Source organism: Sphaerodactylus townsendi, linkage group LG15 (genome assembly GCF_021028975.2).
Source record: "Sphaerodactylus townsendi isolate TG3544 linkage group LG15, MPM_Stown_v2.3, whole genome shotgun sequence".
NCBI classification, from domain to species: domain Eukaryota; kingdom Metazoa; phylum Chordata; class Lepidosauria; order Squamata; family Sphaerodactylidae; genus Sphaerodactylus; species Sphaerodactylus townsendi.
In genome coordinates this window covers 20444815-20468684 of record NC_059439.1, presented here as the reverse complement: position 1 = coordinate 20468684, position 23870 = coordinate 20444815, and the positions used below count along the sequence as shown (strand labels likewise).

The 23870-nt window shown below is 47.8% G+C and overlaps 1 protein-coding gene across 1 annotated transcript; it reads right to left on the bottom strand.

Moving 5' to 3' along the window:
• Nucleotides 1-1557: 1557 nt before the first annotated feature.
• On the bottom strand, nt 1558-22818 carry PLA2G4C (phospholipase A2 group IVC). Its single transcript, XM_048516474.1, has 11 exons — nt 22795-22818; nt 22289-22405; nt 21055-21197; nt 19982-20180; nt 18531-18639; nt 16954-17094; nt 16596-16649; nt 13193-13297; nt 5188-5342; nt 3598-3766; nt 1558-2170 (listed from the first exon to the last, which is right to left on the bottom strand). The coding sequence occupies exons 1-11, from the start codon at nt 22816-22818 to the stop codon at nt 2013-2015; spliced, it is 1374 nt and encodes a 457-aa protein (XP_048372431.1). The 3' UTR covers nt 1558-2012.
• Between the last annotated feature and the right edge of the window lie 1052 nt (nt 22819-23870).

The following is a 23870-nucleotide window of genomic DNA, read 5'->3' as shown; positions in this document are numbered from 1 at the left end:
CTAGGATGAAAACCTTAAAGTTCTGTTATTGGAGTGAAACTGGATAAGAACATAAGAACATAAGAACAAGCCAGCTGGATCAGACCAGAGTCCATCTAGTCCAGCTCTCTGCTACTCCCAGTGGCCCACCAAGTGCCATTAGGAGCTTACATGCAGGATGTGCACTGCCCTTCCAAATGACCTATCAAAGAGTTTTTCTGACATCACAAGTAACATAGGGACTTTGAATCCTACCCATTGCTCCCTTTCCTGTACATCTGAAAAGTGGTTGGGTAGCATGGTGATGGTTTTAGACACAGCCCAGTGGATCGCTGAAGTGAACCAGCTGTACGGAACCTCTCTGCACCTGAGTTTTTATCCCTTGGGCAAATAACCTGCCTGTAGCAAGTCTTGCACCTTTTGTGACGTGTTTTTCTACCCCGGCAATTTTGCATCCTTATTATTGGTTGAATGTCAAAGATTACTGTGTAGGAAATGTGGAGAAATTTACTTCCTTCTGATATGCTGAATTTCAGCAATACACAAGATAGTGGCTGGTTTCATAATGTTTTGTGGTTACTGTTGTTCCACCCCAAACTACCAACTCATTCTGCTGCTATGTGGAAGATGTCATTTCTATCCAGTCCTTCATGCTTTGCTGTGGAGTTTTGCCAGTACTTGTTGGTGTTTTGAAATAAGATCTGTGCAATTTACATTAATGAAGAACATACCCTGTGCACATTATTTAGTCAGATTTGTTTTTATTTTTCAGTCCAGTACACGCATGCCAGAACATCACAGCCGAAACAAAAAAAAGGATAAAAACCACCCAAAAGTACATGGTACAAACTATGATCCAAATTGAGTGTAAATCACACATGCACACACAAACACTACCCATCCTTTTCATCAAACACCACTCACATTTTAATGGACCAAGATGTGATTGCTTGTGAGAGAGAAACACAATATTTCAAAAAGGGAAATAAAATACTTCAGTTAATCATTGACCCCACTGAGAGCAAAGAAGGAGAAATAGTTCTTTAAAGAATTCTGAATCCATGGCCGTTTCCACACGAATGCGGAAGCTGCTGGGTCGGCCTACTTGACGCCGACCCAAGAACGCTAGGACCGTCTGCACAGATGGTCCTAGAAAGAGCCAGGCAGCCGGCGCTGCAGAGCGCCGGCGCCCGGCCAACCCAGCGCATCGGCAAGGCCTGGGGACACGCCCCCCTGGCCCTGCACGCCTGCTCCAGCGGCGCAGGGCAGGGGGGCAAGTCCCCAGGCCTCGGCGACGCACCGGAGGCCCGGGGACAAGGTAAGTACAGGGAGCGAGGGGGGGAAGAGCCGGGAAGCCGCTGCCGTTCGCATGGCAGCGGCTTCCAGCCAGCATTTCCCCAACAAGTGCACTTCCGAGCGCACTGGGGAAACGCCGGCGTGGGGACAGGCGGCCAGCACGAGGGCGGCATGGCTGGGACGCAGCTGCGCCCCCTGTGCAAACGGCAGCCTGGGGACGGCGTTTTTGCCATCCCCAAGCCACCGTTTATGGCCTGTGCAGAAAGGGCCCATAAAACTCTACAACTCAGAGTAAGGATCCTAAGCAACACCAGCAGGCCTAGAGTTGTATCTAGCCAGCTTTTTTGATCACTCTCCTCATTTTCCTACTAACTACCTCACAGCTTTTGTCCATAAAAGTCCCATGATTCCCAGGAACCCCCCAGGTCCCTGCTTCACCAGCAGACCAGGTCCCTGCTTCACCAGTCTGGAGCCGACCCATGGCTTAATAATATAGGTAGCTGCTGAACAATATGGAGAATGTGGGGAAGCCTTGCCACTTGGTAAGGGCAAGGCAGGAAAAAAATACACCAGGTTGGTAGTAACGGATGCTCATGTGACACTCTACCATGGGGTACGCTGGTTGTGTGTATGGCTTATTAGAAATATTGCATTCACGGGCAGAAATGCATGTTGAAGATTAGAGAGTCACTAGCTGTTAGGAAAATGTTAAAGTGGGAATGGTTTCCCTAAACATGTCAGGGAGAAGCAGCAGCAGCACGCCCAATCTCTTCCCAAATCTTTTGCTGAGCATTCACGACGTTCTTCTTTGCGGCAGTGAGAAGCTTTTCAATTTCTCCATTGGTATATTTCATCTTGAGGGTACCAAACTGGATTCTGTATACTTCAGTTTTATCTGTTAATGAGAGGCAAGGGTATGTGAATGTCAAACAATCCATTGTGACTGTGGGTATCACACATGCAGCTAGATGCATTTACCTGGAAGCCTGATGGTCATACTTTGATTTTTTCATACCGGAGGGCTGCAGTTTTGCTCGAATGCCAAGGCTAGACGTTACAACGTTTACAAGAGTAGACTGGCAATAAGCGCTCTAACATCAGAGCTGTGAACTGTTTCAGTTTCAGATTGTCTTGTTCATCAGCAAAAACAAAGCTCAGGATCATAACGTATTAAGATACCTCATTTCAGCATATCCAGGATTGCAAATTTACATTAAAAAATTGCAATCAAATACTCTTTTTCCTCCAGACTCTATGTCAAAATTCTATCAAGAGGTTAGGTAGCCCATAATTTAACTGTTCTAATGAGGCGTAATCACCTCTGCCAACAACCTACCTTTTTCTGCTCCCGATCTTTGACTATATTCATCATCCAATTGTTTTATTCAATCAATTTGTTTATTACAGTCATAGACCAGAAGTTATCAGGTATAAAATATAAAATCCACATCATTCATTTCCAAGCTAAAAATGCAAAATAAAATTGAAATAACAAGATTTCTAAGAGCCGCTTATTTAAAATGCTAATGCAAGCTCGAGTTGAATGCTGGAACAATCTTTGAACAATGATTTTATTTGTATCCCACCTTTGTCCAAGATGGGAGGTCTCAAACAAATTCACATAATTTTGCTCTCCTTTATTTTATCCACACAAGAACCCTATCATGTAGACTAGGCTGAGTGTGTGTGACTGGTTCAGAGTCAACCAGTGACCTTCCATAGCAGAGTGGGGCCTAAGAGATGGGTCTCCCTGATCCTAATATGGAACACTCACCACCACACCACATCGACTTTTGTGAGTAATTGCTGTTGAACAGTATCAAACAGCTGTGCCTGAGTGAGTCTTGCAGGTCAGGTGGTACTAGATCGGTCAATGGTTCCTGCTAACCCTGGCCCTGTTGATTCTCCCCACAAAAGCAACAACAGTTCTGGAAAGGCCCTGTCCTGATTTTTACTGACAGAAAGTGTGCAAGTGAGGACATTTGCTTCTTAAAGCTACAGACACTCCTTTTATCATTTTGAGGGTTTTTAAAACCTCTTCCCTGGATATTTTTCAAAAAGATTTTAGATTTTTCTGCAAACTTGAGTCATTTTTCAGGTTTTAGAAAGATGTGTCTTGACTGTTCAGGTCTCTGCTCTTTGGATATAAGTACCCTCAGATTTGGCCAGATTGAAGATTATATATATATTGATGATGATTGTGACAGTAAGAGTGCCTTTATGCTGCAGATGACCTGATGGATTTTGTTTTCACAATACTTTAATGACTCTGACATTTAATTGATTAGACCTTTCATAGTTGACCCCCCAGGCCCAAACTACCTAGACAGTTGTCCTTATTGAATAGTGGGAAATGCATGACGGTAGGAGCATCTCTTCCTCTGAAGATGTAGCAGCCTGATGGGTTCTTTTTGTCCTCTGGTTTTATTCCATCTATTTTGGGAAATTTGATTCCACATTTTGCACAGTGGTCAGCAGCTTTTTCAACGGTCTGAAAGAGAAAAGTCTCTAGTTTGTGATGGCATTACTGAATCAACTTGGAAAAATGGCTATTGACTGTTCTGTCACTGGTTAGTTGGTTGAAAAGATCAGCTACTAATGCTGCATTTATAGACCCTTCTAGAATTACGAGAATTGCATGGGAGATTATGCAACATGCCCCCTAAACATGCTGATCTTGTACTGTTAGAATTCCAGTTCTCAGGAGCCCCCTATGCCAGGACCTAGGATACTATGAAAACAATAGTATGCTATCTGAAATCAATAGATTGGTGTAGAAAAAAGCTGCAGCTATAACCCTGCTAAGGTGATTTCCTCACTGGCGATTAATCCTGGGATAGTCACCTGAAATATCTAGGTTCCCTTGTGATCTCCTCACAGCCAAACCATGGAACACAGATCAGTCCCATTTATGGGACTCTTCCCCCCCGGCTCTTACCACAGTACCACAGTATTTTCCTGGACCTGCTTGTATATGCACCTTTTTGAAAAAACACTCCAATGGGAGCTAATAGGAGATGGGGCTACACATTTGAGGGTGCATAACTTTGGCCCCCATGAACCAAACTTCACCAAACCTGGGTGGTATCATCATCAGAGTCTCCTACTGACACCACCCAGGTTTTGTGAAGTTTGATCCAGGGGGTCCAAAGCTATGGACTCCCAAAAGGGGTGCCCATTCCCCGATTGTTTCCAATGGGGACTAATAGGAGATGGGGGCTACACATTTGAGGATCCATAACTTTGGCCCCCGTGAACCAAACTTCACCAAACCTGGATGGTATCATCAGGAGGGTCTCCTAAATATACTCTGAAGTTTTGGTGCTGCTAGATTCACAATTGCACACCTGACAACAGGCACCGGCCTGGAGGTCTTCACTAGAAACACGCTGCAGGGAGGATGTTGGAACCTGGATGAAAAGGTGTCAGTTCTTTTGAAACCTGTTTGTATCTAGATTAAGTTTTCAGTGGGAATTCGGCCTAGGGTAGCAAAAGAAGGCCCTTTGAAATCATAGAAATGGCTGCAAATCCACACACGTTACATGTCACTTCCTACTGACATATAGTCCAAGAAGGTCTAACAATATGTCTAATTATTCTTTAAAAAAGAAAAGCATCATCAGACCACAGTTTTCAAATCATAGGCCCCTTCCGCACATGCAAAATTATGCGTTTTCAAACCACATTCACAACTGTTTGCAAGGGGATTTTGCTATTCCACACAGCTTCAAAGAGCACTGATGTTTTAAGATGTATGTTTTTAGCTGATGTTTTATCTGTACACCGCCCTGAGCCCTTCGGGGATAGGGCGGTATACTAAATTTAATAAATAATAAAATAATAATAATAATAATAATGTGTGGAATGAGCCAGAGTTTTTATATGCCTTTCCCTTCAACTGAAATGGATTACCTCGAAAGGATTCCCAGAGCTGAAGTCAAAAGAAAGGATCAGCTTCACATTCCTCTCAGGGCGCAAAATGAGTGGGTAAGCAGTGTTTATGTCCATACCAGGATCAATCAGAGATAGCGTCCGTTCACTTGACAGGTTATAGACTTCCTCACCACCTGTAGCACAGGAAGTAAAGTAGAGCTCCATATAAACACGTTTGAATTAAGACAACCTGGTAGATCTTTACTTAAGTATTGGTACTTTATTACAACTATTTCTGCTCCCTCAAGTCATAATTTATGTCATGGGTATGGTAGATTTTAAAAGAAATGCCTATTTGGTTGTTGTATTGTAGTTAAGATGTTGGACTTGGATCGGGGAAATCCTGGTTCGAATCCCCACTCTGCCATGGAAACATGCTGGGTGACTTGGGGCCAGTCACACTCTCGGTCCTAACCTTGGCTGGTATTTGGATGGGAGATCTTAAAGGAGTACCAGAGGCAGACAATGACAAATCACCTTTGAAGGTATCTTGCCATGAAAACCTTACCGAGTAACTATAAGCCAGATGTGACTTGATAGCCCAAAAAAAGATGGTTATCATTACTTTAACGGGAATGCACAAATAAGATGCACCTGAATAACCAGGGGCATCCATTGCTGCCATGGTGAGCAACGCAGCAAGATAAGGGGCATGCTTGGCCTGGCGGCAAGCTGCAGAACCGGGTGCAATGATTGGCTCCCAGCAAAAAGGCGGGAGGAGCCTGGGTATATTAAGACACCTTCCCTGGTCCGCGCCCTTCCCGGCGGCGAGAACCAGCAAGGCGTGGTCGTGTGTTTGGTGTCTCGCGTAAGGCCTGGAAGGGGACTGGTCCCGGCCTTCTTAGCTGTTTTTCCTTCTTCCTCTGGCTCTCCTCGCTTCTCTCATTTCAACCTTTTCTTTCCTTTCACCTCTGCTGGGTCGTGGACGGTCTCGCAGCCGCCATGGGGCCGAAAAGGGCCAAGAGCAGGGAGCCTGCTGCAGAGGCGGCGGTGCCATCGGGCAGAAGCGCGTGCTCTGCTGAACAGGGTCGAACCCAAACTGGCCCGGGGCGTCGGACGACGGCCCGGTTGTTGGGCGAATCGGAGCAGCGGCGAGGGCGGCCGCAGGCTCGGGCCTGTCCCCCATCGGCAGGGGCCGGCCGGTCGGCATGGCGGGACAGTCTCCTTAAGGGGGCCCCCCCACGGTCCCAGGGGGTGCCGGCTCGGCATCTTCCCGGCCCGAACATGTCGGCCAGATAGGCTTCGACCCTGCCTTGGTCCGCAACCTGGCGGACACCCTGTTGCACCTTTCCCAAGTCCTCGGCGGAGCGGCTGGCGAGTCTGGCCCCACCTCGGGGGTTGGGGGCCCTGAGCCCACCGCGTCGGCGGTGGCCAGTGCGGCGCCGGCGGGTGCATCGAGCGGAGCAGCGGAGGAGCTGCACCTTTCGCCACCGGTCAGCGCGTCCACATCGGTGGATGCGTCCGTCGGCCCCTCGGGGCGCAAGGGCAGGAGGAGGAAGTGGTCGTCAGGGCGTTCCCGTTCCTCCAGGCGATCCCCCAGCTCTTCGTCGTCGGGTGAGTCTACTGAGGATGATGACGCACAGGCTACAGGGGAATTTTGGGTGCGGGGGGTGAGGGTGCCCGCTCTCCCACCGTGGCTTGCAAAGTGCAGGTGTTTTGGGGACGGCAATGCGCCATCCCCTGGCCCGGCCCAAGACGACCGCGGCAACCCGCCCGGGTTCCACCTCCCCAGGAAGCTCCGGGAGCGAGCGCTGGATGGGTATTACGTGGACATCTTTAAGTTCCTGCGGCGGGAGGGGGAGTTGGGTTTGTCGGGCGGGAAGGCCGACAAAAAACGGAAGGACCCGGCAGCAGCCGAGCGGAATTTTAACAACTGGCTGCAGGGCTTCACCGAATTCCTGGCCCTCATCGGGGCCGCGTATCCCCTGCGGGCCTGGCACCTGGCAGCCCACATGGCTCATGTGCTGCGGGCTCGGGCGCTGGCTGGGGAAACTGCGGCCATCGCTTACGACGAGGCCATCCGCAAGAACGCCTCGCACAAGTGCCTTTTTCGTTGGGATCTCATCCACGACCAAACCTGGATGGTCGTGGTCCAGCCCGCCATGGGAGGGGCGGTGGAACCTCCTGTCCCTTCTAAACCCGGCAGAGCCTACCCGGGGCGGATGGGGGCGAAGGGGTTGTGTTGGGAATTCAACAAAGGTGTTTGCCAGCGGCCAAAGTGTAGATTTGAGCACTCTTGCTCTTATTGTTCTGGCAGCCACAGCAGGATCAGCTGTCCCCAGGCGGCGGGACGCCCTCTCCTTTCGGCAGGCCCGGAAGCCCGGCGCCGGGCCCATCCCAAAAAGATGCGGTGGCCAGGGCGAAGCGTTCGCCCCCGCAAAACGACTGGAGTCGCTTTCGCTTCAGCTGCAGTCTCTGGCTCCCTTACCAATCCCGTTCAGCTGGGGGGTGCTGTATTTGCAGATTGGCTGCGAAGCTGTTGGCTGGCATCCATGATTTCAACGGGGCTCGCAGCGCTTGCTGGGGATAGTTTTTCTTCTGGCCTTCGCGGCATCCCATACCAAAGGAGCACCAAGGAGTGGGCTTTACCAAGCCAGCAACCTAAAAATCTGTTAAGCGATCTCCCTGGAGTGGTGGCCGACGTAAGCTCAACAAGGAAATCCAGGCCGGCCGCATTGCTGGCCCGTTCAGTCATCCGCCTCTCCCCAACCTCAGGAGTCTCCCCCCAATTGGCGTCGTGCCTCAAGAAAGCCCGGGGAGTTTTCGTTTAATTCAACACCTCTCCCGGCACCCCAGGCGCATTCCGTGAATCATTTCGGTATTGACCCAGAAGGTTTGTTCGGTCCGTTATAAGCCACCCTGGGCGAGGCCATCCTTTGCATCAGGCGAACTGGCTGGGTCCGGGGGCATCCCTAGCAAAGTGTGACATTCAGTGCTGCCTTCCGGCTCATTTCCCAGTGGATCTTGAAGGCTGCTGGGGCATCCACTTCCAAGGAAATTGGTATGTGGACAAGGCCATGCGTCCATGGGCTTGTTCCGCTTTGCCTGTGCCGCCTTTGGAGACTTTCTTCAGCACTTTCCCCTTGAATGGGCTTTCGGAGGCAGAAGGAGTGCCCTCCCGGTTTGGTGACTCATGTCTTTACCTTGGCGGTGATTCTCTTGTTTATTGGCAGGCAGGGCACCCGGGAGTGTGATCTGGCCCTGCAGGGCTTTCAGGCCCTGGCCGCCGAGCTGGGGGTCCCCTTTGGCTCCCCTTAACAAGATGGAGGGGCCTGCCACTGCCTCCCTCAGCTACTCTGGGCATTCACCTGGACACGCAGTCCCTGGAAACATTGCGTCGTCACTCCCGGGCGTGGGACAAGCTTACAGCCCTTTCGCCCTGCTCGCCAGTCCGTTCTCCTCCTTCAAAATGCAGGGTGCGCTTCTGGTCCAGTCCTTACTTCGGCCACCTCAATTTCCTACACTTTGTGCAGGGTGGTGGCCCAGGCAGGGCTTTCTGCTCCCGGCTGGCTTTTGAGGTCCTTGTCGGGCTGCAAGTCCCCTGACCATCACATCAGGGTTTCCCGGGGCATGAAAAGAAGACCACCTACAGGTCTGGTTGTCCTTCATCCGAAACTTCAAGCGGCATCTCTCTGTGGCAATCGAAGCTTTGGAACTCTGGCCTGGAGTTGCAGGTGCACTCTGATGCACCTCTCTAGGGTTTTGGTTTCGGTGTGTTTTCTCTGGGGGGTCCAGCGTGGGCTGCAGGAGTCTTTTGGCCCCAGAGTGGCTTGCGTGCAGGGAGCATCACCAGGGATCTCACCTTTCTGGAGCTGTTTCCCATTCTGGCATGGCGGTACACATTTGGCTTGCGACCTCTGGAGTTAACAAAAAAGGTGCTTTTTTGGTGTGACAACCAGGCAGTGGTGCGGTCATGTGGTACCGGTGAACCAGACAGTCGAGCAAATCGGCATCGGGTCCATATGCCTGGATTACGCAATTTGGTTTCTTCACCTGCCTCACTTCCATAAACATCTCTTTCAAAGCTGCTTTTGTTCCAGGTTTTGCAGAATGAGATTGCCTGATGCTTTGTCCTGCCAAGCCAGCAGGTGGATGCGCTTTCGAGCTTTCTGGCGGAGTTTGGAGCCGTTCAGCGACAGTGCGAAGCGTCCCTCTGGAGCCTTGGCAACGTGAGGCGTCATCACAGGTGTTTTGAATTCGTTGGCAACCGGCCCACGTGCCCAGGCAATGCTGACGGATGCCGTGCGGCGATTTCCTGAGCCGCTCACGTCCTCCGAGCGCCCGGGTTCGCCGGTGCCAGGGTGGACACTGGCCTCCTCCTCGAAAGTGCTTCTGGTCTGGCTCCATGGGCAGGAGATGCACCCAGCGCGCATTCCATAGGGGGTGCATCTGACGGGCATCGCTTTTCTACTGCAAAGGTTTCGGTTTTCCCTGGCGTCACTCAATAGGCTTTTTTTGTAGTCCGCGCCTGAAGTGGCTGGAGTGGCGGCGGGTGGGCACTAGACAGAGGGGACCTCAGAGCGTTTCCAGTTCACCAAGGAAGTGTTGAAGCTGGTCACCCGGAGTGCTTAGCAGAGCAGGTGTCGCGCAGCTATGGCCAGCTGCTTTTAGCCGCCCGGCCTTCCACCTGGCACACCACGGGGCTTTCAGGCCTGGGGAACTGGTCGCCCCTACTAGGGACCGACCTTCCAGCACCGCGCTGCAAAGGGAACACCTCGTCCTGTCGGGGGACATGGTCTACTCTTGGCTGGCCCATAAAAAAACCGACCAAGAGGGCCGCGGGGCTTGGGTTACCATGCCAGCCCTACCGGGCAATGCCACCTGCCCCCTCCCCCCCCTTATTGAGTGGCTACGGCACAGGCCTCGGGTGGGTGGCATGCTCTTGGTGCACGAGGATGGGTCCCCCCTCACCAGGTTCCAAATGCTGGCGGTGTTCAGGGCATGCTTGGCTCAATCCGGGCTTCCGGCCGAGGAGTTCGGCCTGCACTCGTTCAGAATAGGGGCCGCCACAGCCGCGGCAGCGGAAGGCAGGGGCCCGGAGGATATCCGCAACTTGGGCAGGTGGCGGTTGGGGGCCTTTCGGGCGTACATTCGCCCACACCTGACTTGTTGAATTCCCTCCTCAGTGCCTCCAGGGACGCCGCAGACTGTCTATCGGCAGGTGTGGGTCGTGGGGCACAGCCTCGTCAACAGAGTCGGGGACTACGCCTGCAATTCCGAATGGGGCCGGCATCTCGGACTCGGGGCGCACGTAAGAATTTCCTGGATGGGGCAGGGGCACATGCTGAGGCATGAGCTAGAGCCCAAGGTCATTGAATACATTTTTCAGCTGGCTACACCGGACCTCTTGGTCATCCACCTTGGGGAGGAAGATCTCCCTGCCAGGTCGGGCCTTGACCTGCGTTTTGCGGTGGCCGCCATGCTCAGGAGCTTTGCCAGGCATCAGCCTAATATGACCTTGGTTTGGTCCGAGATGGTGCAGCGGGCCCATTGGAGCGGAGCGTTGGATCCCTCTGCAGTGGACAGGGCCTGCAGAAAAGTCAATAAGGCGGCCGCCAAGGTGGTGCTTTCCCCTGGGGGAGCGGTGGCAGAACACTCCGAAATCACCCGGGATGTCATGGACCTTTTTCAGCCGGATGGTGTCCGCCTGTCCCAATGGGGCATGGACTTGTGGCTTCAGTCAGTTCAGTTTACCCTTCGTCGGTGGTTAAGATAGAGACAGGCTCAGGCTTGAGGAGCTTGGGCGGTGAGCTGCAAGGGGGGCAGCTCGTGGCGGATGGTTTGCAACGGTGTTGCACATCTGGGAAGAGAACGAAGCCTTCCGGCTGGGGCCTGCCAGGCTTGCGCCCTATGTAGGGTCGGGGGGGTGGGGTGGGCAGGCTGGCAGGTCGGCAGGCCGGGCAGACGCCTGCCCGACTTACCCAGGGAGTGGGGTTGGAGTTGGGCCCGACGAAGCGACCATGGGCTTAGCCGGTGCCCGACACCCCAGCAAGCAGGGGAGGAAGATACGGGCTGGGGGCGACGCAGGGCTCAGCCGCAGCCCGTCTCCTCAGCATGGGGCGGGAAGTGTGGAAGCATTTTGGAGTATGATCTCTGGGGCTTCCCTTCCCGCCCCAGTTTCCCATTCATTGGGATGATGATGTGCGACCCGTTTGCCGCCCAGCTCTGATGTATATAGTTCTTGTTTATATGTTTGTTGTTTAATAAACGGGCTGTGGCCCATTCCTTTCCAGCCATGTATGCTGTTGTGGGTAGTGCTTATTGAAGCCCGAGGAGTCTCACCATCTGCAGCAAATAAGATGCACCTGAATAACCAGGGGCAGCCATTGCTGCCGTGGTGAGCATAACGCCATAAGATAAAGACGGTATGCTTGGCCTGGCGGCAAGCTGCAGAACCGAAGTGCAATGATTGGCTCCCAGCAAAAAGGTGCGGAGGAGCCTGGGTATATTAAGACGCTTTCCCCGGTCCGCTACCCTTCCCGGCAAAGCGGAGAACCAGCAGGGCGTGGCCCTGCCCACCCTCCCTGTAATGCCAGGGTTGGCCGGGAATTTTTGGGTCCTTACTGTGCGCCAGTCCTGGCGGGTTTGGTACAACGGTGTCGCACATCTGGGGAGAGAACGAGCCTTCTGGCTGCAGGGCTCCCGGGCTTGCTCTATGTAGGGCCGAGGGGTAGGCGGGCAGGCTGGCATGGCTGGCAGGCTGGCCGCTGCCCAACACCCCAGAGATGAGGGTTAGGGTTGGGCGGACAGGCGGCCATGGGTTTAGCCGGTGCCTGCCACCTGAGCAAGCACGGGAGGAAGACAGGCTGGAAGTGGCCTTGGGGCTCGGCCGGTGCCCATCTCTCCTCCAGCGAAGGCGCATGGAAGTGTGGAAGCATTTTGGAGTATGATCTCTGGGGCTTCCCTTCCCGCCAGTTTCCCATTCATTGGGATGTGATGTGCGACCCGTTTGCCGCCCAGCTCTGATGTATATAGTTCTTGTTTATATGTTTGATGTTTAATAAACGGGCTGCGGCCCATTCCTTTCCAGCCTGTCGTTGTGGTGTGCTTATTGAGCGAGGGAGTCTCACCATCTGCAGCAATTATTAATTAAGTTGATTAATCGAATACATGTAGTCTTCCTATGCAAACTAATGGTCCACTGAACTTTCCCTCTTTATGCAAAAGTTTATTCTGCATCTACACTCCCCTCTTTCCCAATAACGTGAATCACAAAGGTACAACCCAAAAGGGCTTCCACTACCATGTACCTCATCTCTTCCCCCGCAAGTGAAGAAAATATATACAGTAATATAGCATAAATTGTAAGTATGTCTCCCTGCTTCTGTGTCATTGGCTGCTGTTGACAGGGGTCAAGAAAGCTCATTATGACCCTTTAAATTGGTGAAGTCAGCCAATGAACCTAGGAACTTCGACATGCAAAGCAGATGTCCTACCACTAATTCACGTCCATCTTTCCATGTAAGGACTCAACATGCAGATGCCATTTTCATAGTATCCCTATGGTGCGATACTGTGATAGGTAGGTCCAAGTGGCAGCCCAATCCAGAGCCCACTGATGTTGCACCGCCGCCTCCAAGAGGGCTTCTTGACAGCGTGGGAAAGCAGAAAACAAAAAAGCCTCCCCACTGCCAAAAAGCCCTCCAAAGCCTGAAGGAAGCTGACCAATGTTGCCTCCATCCCAACTATGTCCTTGGAAAACCCTTGGAATACACCTGGAATGCTGGCAGAGGCAACAGGTGCAAGAGTGCTGACACCATGTTCTGCACCATGTCTGCCCACCATGGAGGGCTGCTGCGGCCACCCTCCAGTGGATTTGCCTCTTCATTGGGGAAAGTGCAAGTTCACTGGTGCTGAGTGGGCTTTCAGCAGCAAGAAGATTTTTCCCTAACCCCCACGCAAATGGGCTGTAAGAGTACATAATATAAATGCAATGTATATTTGAAAAAGATTCTTTTTCAATCCATCATTAATATAAGCTTACAGCACTTGTACAGGAAGTTATTGGTGGTCCCCCATTTCCATTGGGAAATGCATGCAGAGGTCTTCATTACAACACTGCGTAACCTATGGTAAAGATGAAAAACCCCTACAAGGAACAAGAGAAGAATTTCACAAAACATAAACTGAAATTTACGCACACACACCCAATTAATTTCTATCTGCAGGCATTTTGACCCATTGGTGTTGTTTAACGAGTTCATCTTCCATAAACATATGGAAGCTCTGGATGTGTTCAATATACTATGTCTACAATAGACCCATTTCCACTGACTATTCTCTGTTCCACTGAAAGATAAAAATAGAGTTGTATTTTCATCCACCACATGCTGGGCTTTGTTCTATAATGCTGAGCTTCAACTCTAATTCCTACCTACCTCAGCTCTCCCCCCTCTGTTCGAACACTGGTCCATGGTGGGATCTGGCCTCCCCTTAGACTATGTCTTCTCCACCAGTGAGACTGTGTTGCCATCGATGACCCTTGCTAGTCACTGCGTTATCCAACAATAAAAGAATGAAGAGCAAAGAGTCAAGCAGCGAGAGTTGGTGGCCAGGAATAGTCTGGAATACAAAACACCACCAGTGGTGCCAAGGCAAAAGGGCTCCCCCTTCAATGTGGAGCCCAAGGAAAAGTACTTAAGATAGGGTTTAGTGCATAGGTGAGCATGAGGCAGCTGGCGAGTGCAGCACAGGCTCCCTAGACACTCCACTTCATCCTCCACGTCTCCTCCATTGCCTGCACATCCTCCTCCTCCTTTGCCTCCTTCCCGTCCTTATCCTCCCATGTCCTCAGTACTGAGGACTTTGCTACTCTGTCAGCCATTTTATCAAGGAAAAGTGTGATGCAGGTGAGTACTGGTGATAGTCATTTAATGCGCTATCAATGTTCTTGTATCAAAGTACCATGTTGATTAATGCACAAAATAATAGTTTTCACAAAGGCAGCCCTTAAAAATGAATGTTAACAGACTTCCAGATTGACAGCATGTCGAGATTATAGGATGTGTCTGTCACCACTCTGGTTTTACACCTTTACCTGAGAGGGCCCAGAGCACCCTCCTTTCTCCAGCCCTTCTAAGTCAGGGCACGCCCTGGGATGTGGCAGAATTTAAGGCATGAAGAACCCAGACAGCGCAAACAACAACAACAAAACCAGACAGCGTTAAGCAAAAGTTATAGCAAGTAAGTAAATAGGACACAAATGATTCCAATAGGACAAGATTAACACAGGGCAGAACTCAAAAAGAAAGAAGCCACCAGGAAAACAGCATAGCTCTCTGATGCAACATTTATTTTAGTTCCTACTCTATTTTCCTCCCTGATCCTGGTAGGCTAGACTGATGCCCACCATGAGTGAGGGATCAATTCCCTCCAAAAGTAGCCTTTCTTATGCTCAGCTTCAGAGAGTTAACACTTCACCGCTTCTCTGTTCTGGGCCTTATAACCTTTCTGTTTGAGCTCTTTCTCCTGGACAGTGATTCGTCTCCGTTTTTGCTTCATTTTCCCCTCCCCAGTCCAAACCTGAAGCTTGGAAATTGCCTGGGAAATGTAGACGTATTGTGAAATTTACACAAAAGCCTCAGGCTCCAGGCTTCCTTGATGACTACAGGCTACTGGTTTTGTAGCCTTAAGCCTAGGATCATGATGAAGAAGAGGAGTTTGCATTTTTATCCCATCTTTCCTGCAAGGAGACTCAAGGTGGCTTACAAGGCCCTTTCTCTTCCTCTCCCCACAACAGACACCTCATGAGGTAGGTGGGGCTGAGAGAGCTCAGAAGAACTGTGACTGGCCCAAGCTCACCCAGCAGGAATGTAGGAGTGCAGAAACACATCTGGCTCACCAGATAAGCCTCTGTCACTCAGATGAAGAAGAGGAAGAGTTGAGTTTATATCCCCCCTTTTCTCTCCTGTGAGGAGACTCAAAGGGGCTTACAAACTCCTTTCCCTTCCCCCCTCACAACAAACAACCTTTGAGAGAGCTCAGAAGAACTGTGACTAGCCCAAAGTCACCCAGCTGGTGTGTATTGGAGTGCATAGTCTAATCTGATTTCCCCAGATAAGCCTCCATAGCTCAAGCAGCAGAGCGGGGAATCAAACCCAGTTTCTCCAGATTAGAGTACACCTGCTCTTAACCAGTATGCCTCTGCTGCCCTCCACTCAGGTGGAGGCGTGGAGAATCAAACTTGGTTCTCCAGATTAGAATCCACCTACTCTTAACAAGTACACCACACTGGCTCTCACATCTCCAGGATGTCAGTGGTGTGGCCCTCCAGAGACCTGAGGTATCGGCATTAAGCCCCCCTCCAGATGTTATGGACTACAAGTTGGAGCCATCATGCTGGTTGTTATTGGCCATGCTGGCAGGGGCTGATGGGAATTGTAGTCCATAACATCTGGAGTGCCAAAGGTTCGCCACCACGGTACTATGTCATTGAGAAAGTGAAAGAACTTTGCAGGAAGGGGTGGGTGGGAAATTATTTCCTTTTTTTGTAATGACTTACCAGAGTACGCTGCCATACAAATGTGAAACGACCATAAATAATCTTGAAAGATAAATGATACAGTCACAAATGAGAGCCTCCTTTCCTATATATCAAACTTTACATTACAGATAGAAACATTCAGATTAGAAGAAACAATGGTCCATTTTGCACAGCACAAAAACTTATACATGAGTATATACGGTAGACTTATACATGAATATATACGGTATATCTGTTTTATGGTCTGCTTTGATCTGAGGCATACTCTATGGTATAGTTTGCCACATACCTCCAAGCAACTGGGAAAGATGGGGCTGAACTTACCAACATTAAAGGTAAGGCTTCTAGCATCTGCATTGCAGTGACATCATTTCTGACTTGCATCTGAAGGGATATCCTTATGTCACCAATGACTTCAGGGATGCTCTGGTGTTTGGGAAAAACTCTCTGAGAGCAGCCATTTTTACTATAGATTTTTGCTGAGCTACCAGAGCATCCCCATAATGACATCACTTCCAGCGCATACTGGAAATGATGTTGTCACATTTTGGACACCAGAGACAGTCTAATTTTACCTCTGATAATTTTCCCCACTGGCTGGTGCGGTGGGAGGGGGGTTAAAGCAAAAGTTAGGCAACCTTATATCAGTATGTTTTACAATGTTGAATGTTTTCGGGTGCTTTTATGCCAATAGATAGTTTGTGGTGGCTTCTATGTTGATAAGTTATTATTTTTTGGCATTGTTTTTACTTGTAAGTTGCCTTGAGCGGGGTTTAAGAGACATGCATGAGTCCTTGGAGTCTTATCTAGTTAGCAAATATCCTCAGTCCTATATACATGACCCTCAAAGAGACAAGAGCAAAAATCTGATAATCTATGATTCTGCTCTCAGAAAGATCAATACCATATAGTTGCTTCTTCAAGTCCTTCTTGCTGCCAAAGGCACTTCCCCATATACCTAAAAATAAAGAAAAATTTGTACAGTTATATCATTATATCACTCGATGACATAGGCCATAAAAGCTGCATGTTTGAAAAAAGAGGTTTTAAGTACCATAATGTTACCCCATCATTTTCCTGAATATAATTGCCCTCATTTTTGTTATCATTTTGGCCTTCAGCCTTATCCAACTCTCCAGTCCAATAAAGGAGCGGGAGGGTTTTTTTTGACGTGCACATTTGTAATACTCAGTGGAGCCCATACACTTGATATCCTTCCTACACACCTGTAGTTATCAAGAAGCAAAATGCAATGGATGTACCTTGCAGATAGCTGATATTTTTCTCCTCCTTCTCCTCAATCATTTGCCCGTTTTCAAATACACTGCCAAAGTATTTGGTGTCTATGTATGCACCAAGATCAGGTATCCCAACTTCGTGTGGGGTAAATTCAAACCAGGTGCCTGGAAAACAAAACTGACGCATAGATGTTACAAGAACAGGGTGCTAATGCGGAAAGGATGTCTGGGTGACAGGAGAGCAAAGGGGAAATTCCATCTGAAGAACTCAAGCTAATTTGGAAGGTTCAACCAGCAGCCTTAATGTGAGGAGTGGGGAAACAAATCCAGGCCACTAAATGACAGTTTGTGGAGAGTTGGGAATCAACCCAGTTTTCCAGATTAGTGTCCACCACTCTTAACCACTATACTAGACGGAAAGGAGAAGATAATTGACCAAAATATTTACCAATCAACAGTGCTACTAAGCAGAATGGTGCCATGTAAATGGATTGCTCAAATGAGTCTCTTCCATCCTTACTGGCTTGGTGTGAGTTCGATTTGATTTCCTGTGCATTCACCAAGTTGTGGTTTTGGGCTCAGGGGCAAATATTTAGCTCGTGAATGGTGATGCTAGACTGAGTGGGGGGATGATACACAAATGTTACACTTGCTCCCTCCTCCCATTATCTGTAAAAAGGCAGCAAACGTTGTAGAAAATGTGGGTGGGGAAAGAACCTAGTCAATGCCACCCTTGATGTTCTCAAGCACACACCCAACTCAGGTAGTAGGGAGTAATCAATAACACAGAGAGAGAAACAGAGAGAGACTTGAGATAAAATTCATTAACAGGTTGCTGATAAAGATCTGAAATCTCTCAGCAACTTTCATTTAACTGAAATGCAACTGCTAGGGTGGGGATTTGAAGTGCAATAATTCTGAGGCAGATGGCAATGAACACTTCCCCCCCCCCCATCCCACCCCATGCAGTTTCCCTGAGAGAAGTTCCCCAACTCAGCTGGTATTAGCGTTGCTAGGGTTAAAAAGACAGGCTAAATGACCCTATTTCTCCATCTCTTCCCCTCTGTTCTGTCATCAGATTAGCCTGGTGCACGTGATACCTGAATGTGCAGGGAGGGAACATTGGAGAAAGTGCTCTGACACACTCCCGCTAATTGATTACCTGCAAAGGTAACCACATAGAGGATGGAGCCATGCAATCTCTCCTCCCCATCAATAGCAATACTGGTTTGGGAATGTCACTGGTGACAGGGGAAGGGGGAGTTCACAACCTTAGCTTCTATTGCATAGCTGAACCGTTTGACCTGCACAGCGATGCATTAGTCATTCCCGTTGGACTTGAATGAACTGTCATCAGCAATCTGGCAAAATGGCTTTATTTCTTGACTCGGTGGATGGTGAGCCATGCAAATCAAATGCAGTTCTGCTTCAGTGTTATTCTTGTATGTGTGGTAGTTGATTGGAAACATTCAAGGTGTGTCCTCATTAGAGTTACTTCCTTCCCTATTTAGCAGACTTAAATGGTTCAATCCACTTTATTCGACTGCCTCTATGAATCTTGGTCCTTGGAAATTTCTAGACAAGGGGTGAATCTGCATTACCTGGAAGGTTTCCCTTGTATGACATGTTGTTCAAGGCTGCATAAATAGGATAAGGATTTTTCCCATTCTCAGAAGATCTCCTCTGCTCAGGCAATGTACTCTCATCCAACTGAAAAGTCATATGTTTTGTTAATTCATTTACTAAGGCATTTCTCCTCCATTTTTCTCCTTTATCTTGAGTCCCAGATCATTAAAACATCAACAGCTCTCATTAGGCAAGATAGTTCCAAATAAAACCATTAGAAAGGTGCTCTCATAACTATAACATCTCCTAACCTCACTAGCACAGCACTAAAAGGCAAAAAATCAATATGTCCATTCTTTTATGAAAGAATATGGAAACATATTAACTGAATTGGACTATATATATAAATTATTTTGATGTGCAACCTGTACTCTGAGCATGATCTGGAACAACAGAATGTTTTCCAGTCCGATAAGCAGGCATTTTATCTCTCTATCTGTTCAATCTCTATGCACAGCATATCATAAGGAAAACCAGATTAGATTCAGATGAAGGTGGAGTGAAAATTGAGAAGAACATGTACAGTTTAAGGCCAACTGATGATACCACATTACTGGAAGAAAAATAGTGCAGACTAGAAACAACTCCTTAGGAAAGTGAAAATAGAAGTGTCAAAACAGCACTACAGATGAACATCAAAAATACAGAAATAATGATAATTGAAAAATTACTCAATTTTAAGGTTGACAATGAGGAAACGGAAACTAGTTGTTGTGGGTTTTCTAGTCTGTGTGGTACTTGTTGCTCCTAATTTTTCACCCACATCTGTGGCTGGCATCTTCAGAGGTATGTCACATCAAGTTGTATTTCTCCCCATGGCACAGTGTGGAGTGATTTTATTGTGGGGTATATATATTGCCCACCTCACAGGGGGTGAGGCACATTAGTTTGAAGAACCCTCCCAGCCAACATCATCTCTATCATGTCTGGATTCAGCTTGTTCTGACCATTAACCAATCTGTGTTTGCCATTTTAATGGATCCTTTGATGAGAGAAGAATCTGTTGTCCTGACTTCTCCAGGCTCTGTTAGAGATCAACAACTGGTAACCTGTGGGTTAAATTGCCCCTCAGCTAAATTTTGAATGTCATCAACTTCTCCATTGATGAAAAGGGAGGAAAGATTTTCCTTTATCCATCAAATAGGTTTTGGGATGAGGGTTCTAGTAAGGAGGGGAACTGGGTGAGATTTAATGAAAAACCTATCTGGAGCCAACCTTCCTTTCTGGTCTCAAGTTGTGGTGCTTAGCAGTATGCATAGTTGTGGATAACTCCTGGGTTACATTGAGGTTTGAGAAACTGTAGTAGAACGATGGGGAAAAATTTACTGTCAAGGGTGTGTTTAGTAACTGCTGATGCATCAGGTTTTGTTCCACATTCTTGTTCAAGCTACTCAGGACTTTCAGCAAACATTTTCCCCACACTCACCTCATTTAACATTTGGTACACAATAAAATAAGACCAGAAATCTGTCAGAGAGTAATTCTCATCATTTGTGGCCTTCATCAAAGCGTTCGCTGCTGTCTCAAAATTCCACTGGCTTTCAGTAAGGGTTTCCCGTTGATGTTTTTCCAACTCCTTCAGTCTTTCTGTCCAATTCTCAGTTTTGCAGATGGACGACATGCACCTTTTCATGAAAGAGAACAGAGTTGAAATGCTGTTGAAAAAGAATTTGACAGATCCAGATCTAAATCCCCACTCTGGTATGGAAGCTGGGTGACATTGAACCAGTCGTTCTGTCTTACCCTTATAGGACAGTTGAAGACTGCTTGGAGAAAGGGGAAGCTATGCTGAATTATTTTTAGGCCACCATTTGAGAGAAAAAAAATGGATATAAATATCTGAGCAGACAAGTTGGGGATTAACAATGGATTGAACCAACAATCTTTCTTGGATGTACTGATTTTTGAGTCCCTGTGAGGAATCCTGAATGTTGGTTAGAATCAATTTTCCCATTTAATTTCAGATTTTGCTTCAGAGGCAAAAACAACACCCACAGCAACAACCCAGAGGTGAGGCCTTTTCTGTGGCAGTATTCCCTAGTATGCAATACCAGCACCTTTTGAGTAGCCCTCCCAATTCCAGAGGGTGGACTTGGTTGAAATTAGTACCGTACATAACAGTACTGGCACTTTTTCTTTTTACAAAATAAGTACTGAACAGAAGACATCAGGAAAAATCTAATGGATTGATATTACAATTAAAAATTAATATATAAATGTGATGCTTTGGTTCAATACATTCTAAGGCAGAAGATCTCAGTGACTAAGCCAAAAGGCCACTTGAATAACTAGTCACTGTTCAATGATCATTAATGCTGCAAAAAAACATTGTCAAGTAGCATGATACCCAAATGCACAGGGGAGTGTGGTTGTTACCACTAGGGGGTGTAGTTGCTACCACAAGCAACTGTAGAGGGTTCTTGGGGTTGCAGGATGCTGGATAAATCAAACCTTGGTCTGATCTTGCAAGCGGGGAAATTTCTACCATCATTCACTTACCAGGCAGAACCAGAAACGCCAGCCAGGTACATAATGCAGTCTAAGATATTCTGGTTCTTCAGCTCCACTAGTGTCCCACAAAGGGCAATTGTGGCACGTAAACCTCCTCCTGATCCCATGACAGCAATATTGGGGACTGTATCCTGATAGAAAGAATGGGAGGGGGATACTAGGAAATGTGTTCACTTAATAATCTACAGTTATTTGTATATTAAAGTTTTTTAAATGTGGCTTGGATTTTACAAATAAACTCTCCACATACTAGCTACTATATGCTGCAGAGCATGCTTCTGATTGTACTACTGTTTGTTCAAGAACTCGTTGAAAACCACTGATGTTGTGCAGATGCAAGTAACAGAAGAATAATAATTTTTGATGCATACCCCACGTTTCTCAATCGCAAGGAGCCTCAAAGTGACTTACAAACTTCTTCCCTTTATCTCCCCACAACATGTACCTTGTGAGGTAGGTGGGGCCGAAAGAGTTCAGAGAGAACTGTGACTGACCCAAGATCACCCAGCAGTCTTCATGAGTGGGGTTGCTTCTACAAGTTTGTTGATATAAATACCATGGCCACGTTAATTTGTTGTTGGATTTTGTGCTTTCATCGTGATATAGCAGTGACTGGCAACTAGTGAAAAGTTGTTATTGTGCAATGACTGCACAATATCTCATGATATGCAGATGTGTTTCTGCACTCCTACATTCCTGATGGGTGAACTTCGGCTGGTCACAGTACTTTGGGACTCTCTCAGCCCCACCTACTGTTGTGGGGAGAGGAAGGGAAAGGAGCTTGTAAGCCACCTTGAGTCTCCTTACAGGAGAGAAAGGTGGGGTATAAAACCAAACTACTACTCCCTCTCCTCCTCTTCCGCTTCCTCCTTCTCTCTGAAGAGCTAATCTACCTGTAGTTGGAAGGAATTGATAGAATTGGCCACTGGATAGCTGGTCTTTCAAGATGGGGAAAACCTAAGGGATTTAAGGGGAGGGACAATTTCAAGTGCTTACCCTGGGAGCCATTTTCTGTAGATATGCCTCTGTACACATACCTTCTTTCATACTTAAACATATTTTAAATGTGTGGACAAAGCTAAAGGTTTTAGAGCAAGTCTGTGGCCATTGGTGTCCAAAAAAAGTCCTACATGGTTCCTAATTGAAGATTTCTACTGCCTAATTTTTAAAAATATATGTATATATTTCCCGATTCTCTGCGGTAGACATAAAGGAATCCTACCCAATCATATGGAATCCCAAGTGCATCCAAGGCCTCCTTTATCTTTTCCTTCCTAAAAGCAGTAGATACTTTTTCTCCCTTGGAGAGTGATTTAGAGAAACGGACTTTATCAGTTCCCTGCAAAAACACAACATGATTATAAGAGAAGTGTTCTTCGATCTCATATGAGCAACCTGTGGAGGGAATGCAATTGGTCATTTTCAAACTGTGGCGTCCAGCCAAGAAGATCAGCAACAGAGGATGGGAAAGTGGCTTGCATAAGTATTCTTTCCCAGATATGCACAGTGACCTTATCGCTGAGATATGCCCCACACCACTGTCTCATATTTGGTAGTGTGGGATGGCTGGCTGGGTGCCATGACAGAACAACAGGAAGGCAAAGTGCAGACAAGTCTATGGGTGACTGACTATACCAAACTTTGCGCAAATAAACATGGAACAGCAGAGAAACACTTTGTGCTGGCACGAAAAGAGTGCATCGTTTTTGCTTTTTTAGACCACTTTACCTGCCCAGCTGCCTCAGCATCCATCTCCTCTTCCTGATTCCTTTATGGACAGGTCAGTGAATATATATCTGAAACAGTGGAAAAGTAGTCTGTGATTCCTAAGATGGTCCAGTAACAGTGAACACCTGCAGTTACATGCTTTTTCTTTTTTTGCTTGCATCCCGTCAACAAAAGGCATGAAGCCCTGAACATATTTGCTAATTGAGTAAATCTCCATAAGAACAAAGTGGGATTTAATTCTAAGTATGATAAGATTTGCAGTTTGATAGTCACATCCTGGGGAGGGAAAGAGGAAAAGAAGGAAAGTCTGAATTTATACCCTGCTTTTCCCAACTGTAAGAAGTTTCCAAGTGGCTTACAAACTCTTTCCCTTCTGCTCCACACATCAAGCACCTTGTAAAGTAGGTGGGGCTGAGAGAGTTCTGAGAGAACTGTGGCTTCCCAAAGTGACCCAACGGGCTTCATGTGGAGGAGTGGGGAATCAAACCCATTTCTCCAGATTGGAGTCCACCACTCTTAATCACTACGCCACACTACACCAGCATAGTATGACCTGATTTTGTCATATCTTGGAAGCTGAGCAAGGTCAATACTCAGAAGGGAGACCTCCAAAGAAGGCTCTTCGAAGGAAGATGAACCACCTCTGTCTCTTTTGCCTTGAAAGCATGGATGAACAAAGATCAGCTTCAAGTGGATGACACTTTACTTATTGTTGTTCTTGTTTTGTTTTGTTTTGTATACCACCCACCCCTGAAGGGCTCTGGGTGGTTAACATCATATAGGTTAAAACATCAATAATTTACAGTAAAAACTTACGACTCTATTAGGATTAAAACAACGAAGAAATCCCCATAAAACACAGTGTTCTAATATACAGTTCCTTGCATCCAGTCACTAACCCCTGCCCCCAGAGGGGGTGGTAGGTTCCTCAGATGTTATGGGGACCACCAAAAGAGGAACTACCAAAGGGTGCACCCACATTCAACGTTCAGACATGGGGCTGAATTGTCTGCTCTATCTTGCATAGTTCTCCTTTCTACTGCCCCATTCCACAAAGGCGTGACCACACAGCTCCC

Bases quoted from the DNA above. Each gene is read 5' to 3' on its own strand.
- PLA2G4C (XM_048516474.1), bottom strand. From the start codon at position 22,818: ATGGATGCTGAGGCAGCTGGGCAG. The intron at 16,650-16,953 runs GTACATCCATTG...CTTTATTTTTAG, and splicing joins AAATATCAGCTATCTGCAAG to GTATATGGGGAAGTGCCTTT. The intron at 2,171-3,597 runs GTAGTTTGGGCC...TCTCATTAACAG, and splicing joins CAATAAGGACAACTGTCTAG to ATAAAACTGAAGTATACAGA.